At 43.1% G+C, this 15,503-nt stretch overlaps 1 protein-coding gene across 2 annotated transcripts in view; it reads right to left on the minus strand.

Annotated features, from left to right (window-relative positions):
• The window catches only part of exoc6b (exocyst complex component 6B), a 78,206-nt gene that overhangs the window by 60,204 nt on the left and 2,499 nt on the right, over positions 1 to 15,503 (minus strand). For both annotated transcript variants that reach the window (XM_030088072.1, XM_030088073.1), the window contains exons 2-6: positions 7,603 to 7,768; positions 6,201 to 6,248; positions 6,033 to 6,123; positions 5,890 to 5,935; positions 3,381 to 3,585 (exon numbers count right to left, since the gene is read on the minus strand). In XM_030088072.1, the coding sequence (XP_029943932.1) occupies positions 3,381 to 3,585; positions 5,890 to 5,935; positions 6,033 to 6,123; positions 6,201 to 6,248; positions 7,603 to 7,768 (556 nt within the window). The remainder of the gene's footprint in view (positions 1 to 3,380; positions 3,586 to 5,889; positions 5,936 to 6,032; positions 6,124 to 6,200; positions 6,249 to 7,602; positions 7,769 to 15,503) is intronic.

A 15,503-nucleotide genomic window follows, 5' to 3' on the forward strand; every position in this document is an offset into this window, starting at 1 on the left:
AGGGCTGTTCAACCTGAGACTCTTCAATGGGGCAGCACAATCAAGCGAAACATTTGATCTGATTTTCAAAATTACTGTACTTTTTTCTCTTGAATAAAAATGCACGATGAATACAATGGGAAAACACGATGAAATTAGAATTTTTAAAAGGTAAATAAAAACAAGCAGAACTGTTGAGAAAATAGATAAACTGGTTGAAATGGCAAAAATGTCCTTCCTTCCCATGGCCATAAGACTCTATAACTACTATAAAAAATGTTTGTGTTTTGGTTCATTTCTTCATTAATTTCATCCTGTGTTTAGATTAGTCACTGTTAAACCTTGAACATATTAGTATTTAAAAGAACTTTTTAAATTTTTGTCCTGTCTTATTTTATTTTTGACTTTTTGGGGTAATGCAGAAAGGATTTTCCCTCTGGAACTAAGAAAGCATTTCAATTTTAATCTGTTACAAAATGTCAAAATTGTCTTTAAAATGTTAGGAAACCACTAAAATCAGATATTAAAACAGCTGAAAATGTTATGGAACGGTCACCATTACAAACTGTAATTGAAACTTTAACAAATGAACTTTAGTAGTTATGCTATGAGGCTTATGATATCCGAGTTGCTTCTATATATAAGTTGCATGACGGGGTCACTTTTTTTCCAAAAAGTTTGACTTTTAGTGCAGAAATCACACCGGATTATTTATCAAACCTGATTAACTCTACATGAAACACACTCCAACCTGAGGACGGGACGCCTGGGTCCACTGGCTCCCTGTCTACATCTTAACGTTGTGACCTGCAGAGTCTCAATCCAGCCGTCCATCTGTGGTCGCAGCGCTCCCTCCTCGTTCCCACCCCGCCCCTTCATCCTGCGATTCCAATGGAATGACCGCCCCCCCATAATAATGGAAGGCACACAAATAAACAGGAGGCCTCACTTTGAGCTGTGGCTACCGCAAGAGAGCACAAAACACACACACACACACTCATATATAACTTCCTTGGCCTTGGAAAACTGAAAAACAATGAGGTAAGTGCTGAAAGGCTAGAGACGCTGTGTGTGTGTGTGTGCGCGTGTGTGTGTGTGTGTGTGTGTGTCTCCTGCAGCGCCAACATGCTTGTTTACTGGCGGAGGAGCCAGGGAGAAAGACACACGGCCGAGGCTGCTTCTGATTAGCAGACGGTTCGACGTGACGGAGAACAAAACCCGACTGTGGCTCCGAGCCGGATCCGTAACGCCGAGCAGCCTCTATCCACACAAACACACACACACACACACACACACACACACACACACACACACACACACACACACACACACACACACACACACACACACACACACACACACACACATATATAGAGCAGACCTGAGCACCGCTTCATTGGCTCCTATCATTGATAATGACTTCACTTCTCGTGTTTCTGGAGATTTGGAGCCATTTTTGCGGCTTTCCATCAGAAAGTCCTCAGTTTGAATGGAACTGGGATGTAGATGTGCTTCTGGATTGAAGATATAAAACCTTGTCAAGGTGTTTTGATTTGTGATTTATGATTAAAAACTCTGGAAACTAAACTGAACTTTCATGGAGGAACTTGATTCAAGTTTTAAAGTCAGCCGAAAACTAGCACTGCAATTTAAGTGCTTTTATTTTGAAAATAAAGAAATTAATTACTATTTCATGTTCAGTGTTTTCTTGTTTTTGAGTGTAGAAAATCATCACAGAATCATGTCCTGTTAACGGGGACTGGCATAACAAATACCAACATAAACTTTTCAGAGCACATAAAAGTTCCACATTTAACAGCTGCTGTTCTCAACTTCTCATGGCGGGTTGACGCAGCAAGACGTCAGAGAGAAAAATATAAATAGCTATAAGTATAAAAATACTTAAATAGGTTAATAAGTAGCTCTGGATACTTGCTGGATGTTCCAACTCCAAGGTGGATTTAGGAGTGATCTCTTAGCAAAACAAGTTGCCAGTCTGGAACATTCGTATGTCCTTTATTTATTTTTTTCCTGAGAAATGCACTTTGAAAAGTAGATGCTTCACATGAGTAACCAATTTAGGCCCAAAATTCTGCCAGTATTAACATCCAAATAGTGTCATTGGTAACAGTTTTCAAAGCCAATCCTAACTGTAAGGGAAAGTTGTGGACAAAAAACAGATGAAACACTGTTTTTCAGAAATGGAATGTAATATACTGCAATAGAATAGAATGAAACCACTGAGCTCTTCTAGTTATTTGTCAAATTAAAATCTAAGATTGGAATCTTTGGTTTCGTTGAGAGATTCCAATTTTTTGTGAGTTTTCCTTTTTCCCAGTTTTCACTGAATGCACCACGGATGTTAATTAGGCGGAAGAACAACCAGTTCCATCAGGCAAACGCAGAGAGAAACTGATAAAACATGTATGAAGTAGACAAAGAAGCATTCCTCTTCAAAATCATGATCTTGGGTGTAAAACTGGATTTAACCACAAGAATCGATCCTATAGCGTGAGATTTGAGAACTGATTCACACGACTCCAGAAGCACAAACGAAAGTCGTTACGGTGAAAACATTACAGAGGACTGTAACGTTCATAACTATTTCAAGGGGCCTATCATGAAAAACTGACTTTCATGAGTTTTTAACATTGTTGGTGTGTGAGTTGCTCCTAAAAAAATTCAGTTCAGTCGGCGTTTCTCTTCATTCGTGCTAATTTGAGTAATCTATATGACAATAACGTTTCTGAGAAGTGTGATGCTTGATGGCTGATATTAGAATGTATGTGTTTTGGGTTTACAAGCTGCCAGTTTAACAACCATGACTACGAGTGATAGTCGGGGTGTTTTATTTTCTCACTGTAAGCGGTGCAGGAGTCACTGGGAGCAGGCTATGCAGCGTGGCCGTGTGTAATTCCTGCTGAGCATGGGAGAAATCAATGGCGAGTTCTATCCACCGTCTTGATAACACTTCCAGAGGGGAGTTTGCTAATTATGGCAAGTAGTTCGGCGAAATCTGGACACTGACTGTAGAAGAGTTTGGCCGGATTGGAAAGGCGGGATACGGCTCCTTTAAAACTAAAGTGGAGGTTTTGTCTGAAACAGGAGTGAAGCTGATGGAAAACATGGAGAAAGAGACTAAAAATGGCTCCAAATGACAAACTTTTAGCATTATTGCTCCAGATATTCCACTAATAGCCTCATTAATGTTTGAAGAGAGCGAAACATTTCTCTTCTTTTTCCCCATTTGGAGCATTAATTTGCCTCTGATGGTGCGTTCAAGGACTGGATTGGAGAACTGGAGTGAAAGTGGACAAAGATGTCCGCCGTCCTTCTTTCCTCAGGTGGAAGAAGCCGGAACCAGGAGTGTGATGCCAGACCCCGCCCCCTCCTCCACTCACCTGCTTCATGGCCGTCTCCCCGATCTTGTCGGAGTGCTTGCGGATGCTCTCCAGGAAGTCCCTCAGCTGCGTCATGGCCGTGTCCCGGATCTGCGTCCGCAGCCGGGGGATGTTCTCCGCCATGATGGAGCAGAAGCGGTACTGGCCGGCCCGGGGGAGGCAGGTCTGCTCCAGCTGCTCCAGCGTCCGCAGCGCCGGGTAGTACCTGTGGACACACACACACACACACACACACACACACACACACACACACACACACATAAACACTCGCATACAAGGGAATAAATACACCACCGTACACCTCGGGGAGATTTGGCAATACAATACCCCCCCCCCCAACACAAAAACACACACACACACACACACACACACACACACACACACACACACACGGCGCTGGCTGACCTCCCTCTGCTCCCCGGGAGCCACGGGACGGGGAGAAGGAGAAAAACACACAAACAAATGACAAATTTATGGGCGAGCAGACTCCTATCTGCAGGTCAGGCTGAGGGCATGCTGGGAAAAAAAAGGTGCAGGCAGCAGGACGGACGGCTGCGTTCCAAACACTCTGGCGCCATCTAGTGGCCGGCAGGGGAAACGGAGTTAAACTGAGGAGGTTCTTAGCTGGTTGGCTTCATCTTCTGCAAGGCTTCATTCAGTCCGGTTCCAGAGAACTTCAGCTGCACTCTGGGACTCTGTTTACACGACAACGGCTGTCGGAGCCGCTGGAAACGGGGCCTCAAGGAGGAACTTTCTGGAAACACTCGGGCTCCATCTCCCCGATAACTGCTGGTCCTGTGCACCTATGCCCTTTCACCACAGTAAATACTTCTTCTGCACATGCTCATTAGGTGGACGATAATAAAAAAAAATGGACTTTGTTTATAGAACGTTGCCATGCCAACGCAAAACTTCTCTGGTTCCTTAAAGGTGCATTAAAGCTCGTGTACGGAGTTTCCGTTCGTTTCCAACGTATGTATCATTTTTTAACAAAGCTTAAATGTGTCAGTCTGGTTCGATACTACAATATAATATTAGCATAAAGCAATATAAAAATTTATTTATGAGCCCCGCCTTCGCCTTCGTCTCATAGACCCCCTGTTATCCGAAAAATCGCCGGTCAGCGTCAGCCAATAGATTTCGAGCTTCCGCATTCTCGTGTTGTCAGTCAAAGTGTGGAGCAGCCAGAGAGCACGGCCGCTCGCCCAGGCAGAGGTGAGACGCAGCAGCCGGCCCGCTTACCTCGGATATATCCACTGTCTGCTGAACATCCACCGTAAACAGCTAAACATGGAGGATGCTGTAGGACTCGGAGGCTCTCATTTTCACCCGACGGATAATAGCGTGCATAATTAAAGGGGCGTGGCTTGGTCGCTCATGAAAGCAGAGGGAGGGTGTAACCTCCAGACATTGGATTAAAAAAAAAAACCTCTCTCTTTCAAAACTCCGGACACGAGCTTTAAGGAGTTTGCACGTTTTATGCGAAACAGCGCCCCCTGCAGGCCTTTGGCGTGACTGCAGCTTAGTGAAACACTCGTGCCTGTGGCTTGCGTGCACGGAAGAGAGGAAGTCCTTCCTCGCTCTTTTAGTAGCGCTCAAGTAAAATTTAAGTTTCTTCTGCCTGGTGGGGTCTGTGCTGGAGTTGTGGCAGTGCTTGAAGCCGGTCTTTTCTTACTTTCTGGAAGATCCATCCTCAACACTGCTCAGTTGTTGCTCGTTAAGCATCTGGCAGAGTAATGGCGGACAAAACGAAACTTAAGGAAATCAGGCCAGCCGGAGCGTGCATTACCTCACATCATCCCAAATTCTCCCCAAAAAAATTCTGGTGCCGGACCGGCACTGCAACTTTCAAGTGACAATTTAGCGCTGTTAGAGGTACTTGTAATGAATATGTCAGGGCACATTGTACACATCATTGAATATTTATAACATATTTATGGTGGAAAATAAGTATTTTTAAAGATGAAAAACTCCTTAATGCACCTTCAAAGTCACCAGATATACAGAAAATTCTCCCAGAGTACGAGTGTGGATAGAAAACTGATGCAACGCTGCTGTTTTTCATCAACGGCGACAAAATAATATCGCCGATTCCCCGTTTTTCAACAAGACGGCGACGAACTGAACACGGGTCTGCGACGGCGAACGCATGAGGAGGCGAAGATGTGAGAGAGTTCAGAATGCTGGACAGTTCTATCTATTGTTCAAGTAATCAGTCAGAAGAGGACGAGCAATGCTGTCCTCCTTTGGCCACACCCACCACCTGCGGTCACGAGTCTCACACAAAAACACACACTCAGCCAATCACCTGCTAGCTCACTCTCACGGTGCATTCAGGTACCCCTAACGCGTAGGAATCTAAAGAACATAATTCAACCGTCAGTGTTTTTTTATTGTTGTTTTTTCCTTTTTTTCCTGAAAGCTGACCAAAACTATCGCATGCAGAAGTGATAAAATGTGAGAGACGCTAATCGCCGCTGCCTTGTTCATGTCTGCTCTGCTGACGTACCGTTTGGCCTTCATCTGCTCCTGCAGCCTGCCGTACATCTCCAGCACTGAGGAGGACAGGAGGAGACGGACGGTGAGGAGGACGGCGATGGAGCGAGAGCTCTGGACGGTCGGAGGCGGAGGCGGCGGCGGCGGCCGGCTCACCTGGCAGGCAGTGCGTCAGCTTGTCGATGGTGGTGGCGATGTTCCTCTGCTGCACCCGGCACTGCTGCAGCTCCTCCATGGACCTGGTGAGCTGGGAGCAGAGGGAGAACCGCTTCAGCGGAGGACCCAGAACCCACCGGTCCGGCCGCTACCCACAATCCCACTCACATCTTTGCCGTCATCCTGAAGCCGCCGGTTGGTCTCGGTCACCTGACTCTGAAACACAGAGGTCACGTTGAAGCAGTGGTTCTCAAGCAGTGGATGGAGACCTCACAGTGGGCCGCCGGTCCATTTTCAGTGAGGTGAGAGTCAATGCAGTGTCGGGCTTTTCTTTATTAATGTGTAAATTTAGGACTAGAACAGAAACACAATATGTGAAATATTAAATTCTATTAAACTGACGACAGTGGAGGACTTTTGCTTTTGATTGCGATACATCGATACATCGGTCGGCCAATATATCGGGCCGATATTTGAGTTGAATACTCGTATCGGCATCGGCTGCGGCGTGGTAGATTCGCGGATTTATTTTTCCCTGCATCCACGAGCAGCTCTATAAGTACCTCAGTTGTTTTAATGATGTCTAAATATTAGAATTATAATTAAAAGCGTCAAACACTTTTTGTTCATTTTAAAGTATGTTGCGTAAGGTTGAACAAAGCTGTGGTCATTTTTTACTGTCTAATAAATATTTCGTATTTTTAGCTTGACACCTGTAACATTTGTGATCACTGTGTCATTTTCTGATGTAAATTGAGGGAGCAAAAGCAGCTTCGGCCCCAATATCGGCTCAAAAAAATCGGCAGGCCATAATCGGCCATCGGCAAAGGGTCATGGAAAAAAATTGGTATCGGCATCGGCCCTAAAAAAATCCCTATTGGGCTATCCCCACTTCTGACAGCGCATGAAGTCTATAAATATATATATTTTCTCTCTACATCACAAATTTGTGGGGTTTTTTTCCATTCATCAGTAAAAGTGTGACTTTTTAGAACATTGCTTTCTCAAGTTAAAAGAAAACAATATTAATTTAGTGACTTACAGAAGCTGAAGTCATTTTTTTAATGTGTCAGTTTGTATTTTGAGGCAGCAGCAGATCCAGAAGCCACACCTGTAGAGCAACACTTGGTGTTCCTTTAAAACAGTAAATATTCAGAATAGATGGAAATATTTAATCCACATGAATCACTAATTACTTTCCGTTTTAATACAGTGCGTTTGTTGTTTACTCTTGTTGCTGATATTCTGCAGAGGACAGAAACTAAGACCCTGCTTACACCACAGTGTTTTAAGTGAAAATATAACCTTTTCTGTCATGAAATCTCATGATTTTCACATTTTCATTCCGGAAAAGTTCAGCAAAAATTATGCTTCATTGGTTTCTGATGCATGTAGGTTTCACGAGATTAAAAGATCACATGGGACCTGCAGCATCGTCCGTATTCAGACACTGGATTTCTCCCATCGTGGTTAAGAAGGCTCAGAGTTGAACGTTTTTCTTTCCATCAGTTGTGTTTAATGTGTGTTTCTGGCTGCAGATCGTCTGCGCCGCCCCTCTTCTTCCTCTCACCTTCAGCTTCTGCGCCTCGCCTCGCACTTTGAGCAGCTCGGTGATGGAGTCCACGAAGCCCTGGAAGTGATGGTTGCACATCTTCTCGATCTCGCGGTCGTGGTTCCGGATGCGGGCGTCCAGCTTCTCCATGAACAGGCCATGCTCCTGGCCGTCGTACACCGACCTGCGGGGGGCGGGGTCGACAAGTCATTCAGCTGGTTTCACCACTTTGTAAAGCTAAGAGGCAAAAGGAAAAAAATAAAACCTTGACAGAGAACAAGCTGCATTCATGAGAAGCTTCCACTAGAGGGCGATATTGTATAGTTTCCAGGCTGCAGAGTCCAGGTCACTGATTTCTAGATGATTATCAGATTTTCTGCAGCTCATAATAAAACCTGAGCAGATTCAGAACAGAAAACAAACTGTGCAAAGCCACGAATCCGCATGGCACTGCGAGCATGTGTCACGGTGATCAGAGGGCTTCCTGTGTTCTTCCCCTTCTTAAAACAGCCCGACGACGGAAATGCCCGACTCGTCGTACAATGGAGAGCAGGTCTGACGCCAGCGGCAGCTTTTTTTAGAGGCTCGGGACGCGCAGAGGCCACACGGAGACGGGAAGCGCAGGTCTGAAGGCGGCGACACCTGACGCTGCAGAGGCCAGATCACAACAGTCCGCGCAAATGTATCCATCTTTTACCTTTTTGTTTCATTATTCAACTTTTACACAACATCAGTAAGTCAAAACACAAAGCTTTGGCTCTGTTTTACATGTTTGGCAATGAAAATGCAACTTTACAAAAATGGCCCCCGAGGCGGAACTCTTAACAGACGTTCCGTCTCCATGGAAACGGGAGGAAAATGCAGTTTGTTAATGTTCCTGGACGAACCTCATAGGATGCATGGGTTAAATGCAGACAAGAAAAGTCTCCAAAGGAATCGCATCAGTCCTTCCAGAGAAATGTCACTCTTGAGGGTAAAATCCCTGATAAAGCAGCACGCGTTCTTAAAAAAATGCAATGAAATATGCAGGATATTTATGACATTTTAAGAAATAAAATTGTTGGAATTTGCAAAAACTGCAGTTTGATGATTAAGAAAGAAAAAATGATTTCCCCCAACACCCTGTTCTCATGTAAAGAGTCATTTCTAAGGACTTCCTATGATCAGCAAGCAGACTGCGTGACAGAAAAAGCTCTCAGTGGTCATCTTGTTTCATTCCTGACCGGAGCTTTACCAACAGAACACACTGCAACTTCTGTCAAAATGAAGAAATAAGTGCTGCCAACGCACAAAGTGAATCCCTCTCTCTCTTTGTCCTTATTTTTTTGGGGGAAAATGAGACCAATATGTGTACTTGATCATGCCTTCTTTGTATTTTTTATATATTTGCTCAAACAGAGAGATCAATAAGGGACATCAGCATAAGAAAATGTTATATCGGGTACAGATCTGAAAAAGTTTCAAGGCCTTCTGAAGTTTAGACAAAAGGATAGAATCTAAATAATATGATCTCACCTGAAAAGTTCAAAATAAGTATTTTCTTTTGAAAAATGTGCTTCTATGAATGTGAAATTTAGCAACTAAAGACCAGGGAGTTAATGAAGCACTCCACTGTGTGTTTGTCACACTGCTGGAGGAGGCCACACAAAACCTGCTTCCAATATAAACTGAAAACAACTGATGATTTACAAAAGATGAAATGACAGAAATGTTGCGAAAACAGTTTTGAAAAGTCACCCTGAGGTCTTATGATTCCACCAATCACTGATCAACAATATAAATGACTGACATGAAATTAATCCAACCAGAACTGTTTACTGGCAGCGGTTTGGGGGATTTAAGGTCGTCTGTCACCACCTGGTTTATAAACACACTGAAATTGAAGAACGGTGACAAAAATCACTACCAGCCGCGACTGTTCACAACGTTTCCAAGGCAACGAGGGCAAGATGGCTGCTCCCGTGTGACGTAAACGCAACATTTTTTTAATTTTCTGCGGAGATGGCTGATTTTGCATTGAATTAGGTCATCACATGATCATGTTTTTCTGAAGGGACTGGATGGGCTCCACATGGGCTCAATATTAAGCTGTAGATATTGAATCACATTTTTCAGATGATTTTGGAGTTTGTAATTTAAGTGTTGCCATCCCATGGAAAAAAAAAAAAATTATCAAGCTTGTGATCTGATCCATGGATCTGATTGGATGGCGACAGATGGAACTGTCCAATCAGGGAGCAGACGTCCGTCTGTCCTCCCGCTCCACTGCAGACTCTTAAAGTGTTTACTGAACACAAGTTGGGAATAAGAATAATAATAAAGATGAAGAAAAAATGGCACGCGGTTTTGTGCTTCGCGTCTAAAGAGGATGTTTTGCAAAGGAACTTCTAGATTTCTCATGTTTATGATGGATTCCTTCAGGAATCCTTCAAGATGCTCGTCTGTCTCACATCATCGCACAGAGAGCCTGTTACAGGAAACGATGCTCCAACACATTTTAGTTTGAAAAAATTCCATCAGTTTTTATATTTTTACCATTAGAATGATCTTCATTACTGCAGCTGTTTGTCTTTTAATGGTTTCAAATCACATCAGGCTGTCTTCTGATCTCTGGCGTTCTGATAAAACCCTTCCAGTTCTCCTCTCCCTGAATGGTTCCAGAACGGTTCTAGACCTGAAAGAAGTATTGTAAATGGGTCATTTTCTTCCACTGGCTTCATTTTTCTGGTCCATCCAGAACATCTTCGGCTGAAAACGGCTTCAGGAGAGGAAAACTGAGCTCGGAGACGGACTCTGGAAAGCTTGAAGGAGCAGAAGGAGGGTGGTCAGAGTTACGACATCATTGTAAACAGATGTCAGTGTGTGTGTGTGAAAGTGTGTGTGTGAGTGCGATCCATGTCCGGGTCTCTGGGGGACGAGCTACTGACTGCTTGAGTCTGCTGACAGCTGCCTCGACAGGATCTGAACCCACTTAAGACACGCAGCAGTGTGTGTGTGTGTGTGTGTGTGTGTGTGCATAATGCCCAGACTGATGAGTCAGCAGGGTGTGTGTGTGTGTGTATGTGCGTGTGCCAACAGGCTTGTGGTGGGTCACTCCCTCCACGGCGCTGCAGAGATGACGCATCACGCTGAAGTTAGCCCCGCCCCTCCCCGCTCTCAGGTTTCCTCCCACTTTAAATCAGAGACGACATAAAAGGTGACATCGCACAGATTTTATGTTGCCATGACGACGGCACCTGTCTCAATAGTCCACCGGTCCGATTATGCACTGCAAATATTTAAATGGTCTTTATCCAGCTGGTAAACGTCGATTCAGTTAAGAAAAATGGAAAATTACAATACTTGATGTTTTCTGTTCGAACTCGATTCATCGTCTGTAATTTGTTAAATGAAATTACAGTGTAATGCGTCACCAACATCATAAATAACTAGTTTATGCATGTTCTGTCCAAGAGAGAAACAAGTCAACCAGCACACGTTTTTAATCAAGCAGCAGCTTTAGACAATTTCTATCAGATGAAAAGTTGGTTTACGAATGAAAATGAGAACTGCTGTTAACAATCTGATCAGTATGTAAACATAAAACCGGACTTTTTTTACTGTAGATTTTGCAACAGTGATGAGCTGAAAAGAGTCCAAGATTTCAGAGCTAACAAATCTTTCACATTAGTAAATATTAGTATTTAATATTAGTAGGCTTCTGGGTGACGATGGATAATGGATCACTGTTGATCTGATTACTTTGCTTACTATCCATGTAAACAGGATAATCTGATCCAATCACATCTTTAAAAGAAATGACCATTTAAACGCAGCTTGTGTCATTCTTGTGTCAATAAAAAATAAACTTGAAACTGTCAGAATTCTTTGCATAACGGAAGACTTTAATAAAGCTACAGTCTTCAAAATAAACAGACGGGCGGCAGCAGATAAAGGAACTGAAGGATTCTACTTCCTCTTCCTTCACTGTCTTTTCCAACTAAAACTTTTCCAAAAACTTTTTTAACACAACTTAAACCGTGACGCCGTCTCCTTTTCTAGTAGTTTCTGTCCGAAGACAGTGCGTGCACGTGCACCACGAGCACACCGCGACCAGCTGATGTCCGTGGAGAGGCCGAAGGAAGCGACAGGAAACCACAGAACAAGCAAGTATGAGAAGGTTCAGTTATTAATGGGTAGAAATGACAGCAGTCACCATCTGCACACTGTTAAACACAGGGTGGAGCTCCACACACGCATGCACGCACGCACGCACGCACGCACGCACGCACCTCGCTCCCAGAGGCTGGACTGGCGTCGGGCGATTAGATTAGAAGACGTTGCGTCAGGCGGCTCTACAGACGTGACGAGTTGCAACATATTTCGCTATTTGAGAAACGATCTGCGAGACACCGGGGGGGTCGAACGCAGCGCCACATCCGAGAGCGAGGAGAAATAAAACCATAAAACCACCGACACCTGTGAACTTGTTGTGGTATAAATCCAGAAATAGATCAGACTGTTTACAGTGTTTTTCCTGGTTGGGTTTCCTGCTGCGCAATGCAGGAAGACTAAAGTTACATTTTCCCCACATGGTTGAACCTTTGCTAACTTGGGAACTAATAAACTTAATGATATAGACTTGCTGGTTTTGGTATGCAACAGGTGCCTCTGACACTGAAATGCACTCACTGAAAACGTGTTTTTTACAAATAAAAAAGGAAGGGAAAAAAAGCACAACCGATAGTCCAGAAAATACAGTAGATATTAAAGAAAGTGTTCAATTAAAGTAGATAATATATTCACAAACTGACCACACTAAACTAACTGTGAAGCAGATCAAACAGGACATATTGGATTTGCTGTTATTTCCGTTTTAACTTGTAAATTCTCTGCGACCCTGAACTCCATTAAATCGGACGCTGTTCTGTTTTGTCGAGACGTGACGGCTAAAGAGTTGAATGGCTTCCTGGTTCTGAACACACCCAGATAATGCTATTTCCACTTCAAAACAATATATTTTTCCATGTGTTATTAATTACTTCCTGACTTCTGTTGACTGGATGTCTTTGGCCTAGAAAAAAACCTTAAGCTGGAGAGGCATCTGATTGTCCAAACGTTCCACGGTGAAGCAGAAGTGATGTTCAGATTCTATTTTAAATAGTCTTAAAGTGGGAGTGAGCCGACCGATCGCGTCCAATTCAGAGTTATTCTGCAGTCAGAGAGGAATTCTGCAGCTAGCCTCGACCTGCACACTCCCGCTGCAGGGGAAACACACACACACACACGCACGCACGCCACCCTGTTTTTTCCTATCCGTCTGAACACTCCTGGGTTTGGAGAAGGTCTGAATGGAGGCTATAAATGGATGTTTTCAATACAAAACACACAAACTCTTCTCAAGTGCCAATCAAGAAATGTATTATTCCATTCATGTTTCTGATGATGGAAAATTAAAAGAAATTAAATCACTACAAATATAAAAATGACCCAAAATGTCACTTTGTTCTGTATGGTGCAGAGTTCTGTGTTTTGTTTTGTTTTTTTTTTTTGTTCTGTTCTTTAAAAAGTAGTGAACTAACTTTACCAGCAAGCCAACAAGCTTGTGGCCCAACATGCTAGCAACCTTGTTGTGAAGTATTTCTGCTGTTTCCATGGAAACAGATAAGGTTTTCAAAACGTTGCCGTGTGAACGTGAAACTTTTCCGAAACGAGAACGCTTCCATTCCTTCTCCTGGCACAATGATCAGAAAGTAGCGCTGTAAAAATCCACTAAACTCACAATTTAATATGATTCTTTCACCACTTTTTTTTTCCAGACAAATTGTGTCTGAAATCCTTTTATTCCTGTTAAAATCCAAAACTTTTGTGCTGCAATACAGGTGTTTGCATTTCTGAGGGGCTGCCAGTTGCAGGAGTACATCGCCAAATGCAATCCAGAGTTTCCGTATTTTTGGAGGACTTAATAAACCATCATCGATCAAAAGAAGCCGTCTGGACAGTGACGCTTCAGCCGAGCCTTGTCAATTATTACACCGAAATCCATTTACAACTGAACTTTTTCCATGTGTCCAAAAGTTCAACAAATTAAACTTGCTTTTATTTCTGTTGTAGGTAAAGGAACTGATTGAAGAGTAGCTAAAATATCTTTAAATTCACTGAATTTTAAAACTAATCTCACATAAATTAAACTCTGAAGATCTCTTCATTAAACAATCAGAGGATCATTACCAGAGATGCACCGACGGTCAAATCTTCACCAGTACTGATGTCAGAAAATAATATTGCATTCACGGTAGATAGCCCATATTTATCAATCCTGATATTTGTGTAAAAAGAAGCTTCTATGACGATCTTGTCCACTGAAAACCATGTAAATATAGGCCTTGTAAAAAATCTTTAATTTCAGTTTTACTTATCAGATCAATGCTGATATGTTAAAAAAAAAAAAAAAAAAAAAACGATGGATACATCGTGCATCCTTACTAATTACAATATTTGCATTTTGTTTTGGTCATGTTCATCTCTGCTGCAACACCTCCAGTTTGAAATGACCCAGACTTAATGAACTATAAAACCTCACACGTTTAGCTGACAAAAGACTATAAAAAGGATAAAAGGTTCTCCGATGGGAGCTCTGTGTCAGCAGCAGCAGCAGCAGCACCTTCATCTGCTGGTATTAATCTCTTCCTGGAGCTAAATTTAGGCGGCGAGGCTGCTGACGGCTCCAAACATAGACGGAGCGGCTCCGTCTTCACGGCGCGAGGCCCAACGCCACGTCGGGGAAGGTGTCGCTCCGACATGCAGAGTCATGTTGGCAGCTGGATCTCCAGAGGGACACACACACACACACACTAACGACATCATCTTTGCAGACCGGAGATCACAGGGTCTCTGGGTAAATGACGTCAAATAAGTGGCTAATTTCTGGAGCTGATTCCAACTATAATTTCTGCACTCCATGTACACTCAATGAAGGACAAAACGTCAGTTCAGGACAGCGGTCACAGTCTTGTCTCTCCTTCCAGGTGGCGGCAGGAACCTTTCAGCGCCGAGTGAAAGTCGAGCAGTGGGAGGGATGTCAGGATCTCAGAATGAATATCCAGAAACCACCACAATGAGCAGATATCCCACTATCCAGGTCCAGGCACAGCAGCTACACTCAGAGTTTTACATGCAGTTTCATTAAGTTTACTGTATTTTTGAGACTATACGACACACGTCTCTCAAGGAGATGCTCCACAGCAAAGTTGAAAATTCAATCGATTTTGCGTTTTTGTTTCAGAAACGTTTCGCGCTTCAATGGAAACGCTCTCAAAACAATGTCGAATAACGGTGAAAACAGTGTAGTTACATACTGGGCCATAAGTACTGCACTACCCAAGACCCCTGCCTGCTGCACATCACTGTAAATACTGTGTTAAAGATGCTACCATGTATATGGTTCTGTCCTGTTCTTTCATTTTTTTTTTCTTTATAAATGTTCATACCACTGTAAATATTGGGACTTCCTGCTTTTCGGAATCTTTATATTTATTTACATTACCATTCTCACAAATAGTTTTCAGTATTTCTCTCTCTACTCTTCTATCCTGTAAATGTTTGTTCTATTTTTTTTCACGTAGCGAGTGAAAAAAGCTGCACAAACTCGGCCATTAAAGCCGATTCTGACTCTGAATTCTGATTCTGAAGTTGGAGCCATTTGTTTTTGTAATGAAATCCACAAAAACAAACACTGTTTTGCCAAGTAAATGTGAGACTTTTCTGAACTGAAAACGCAGAAACGATGCCTTTTCTCTTGAAACGTTGCCATGGAAACGGGGCATCTTCATTCACATCCCGGGTTGGAACCGTACAAGCAGCTGGTTCAAATATTAAGTTAAAGGCTTCCTAAAGCTGAGAGGTTGTGTTCGAGACCGAGGCTGTTTTCTGATGGTCTG

This window comes from Salarias fasciatus, chromosome 3 (genome assembly GCF_902148845.1).
Source record: "Salarias fasciatus chromosome 3, fSalaFa1.1, whole genome shotgun sequence".
NCBI lineage: Eukaryota > Metazoa > Chordata > Actinopteri > Blenniiformes > Blenniidae > Salarias > Salarias fasciatus.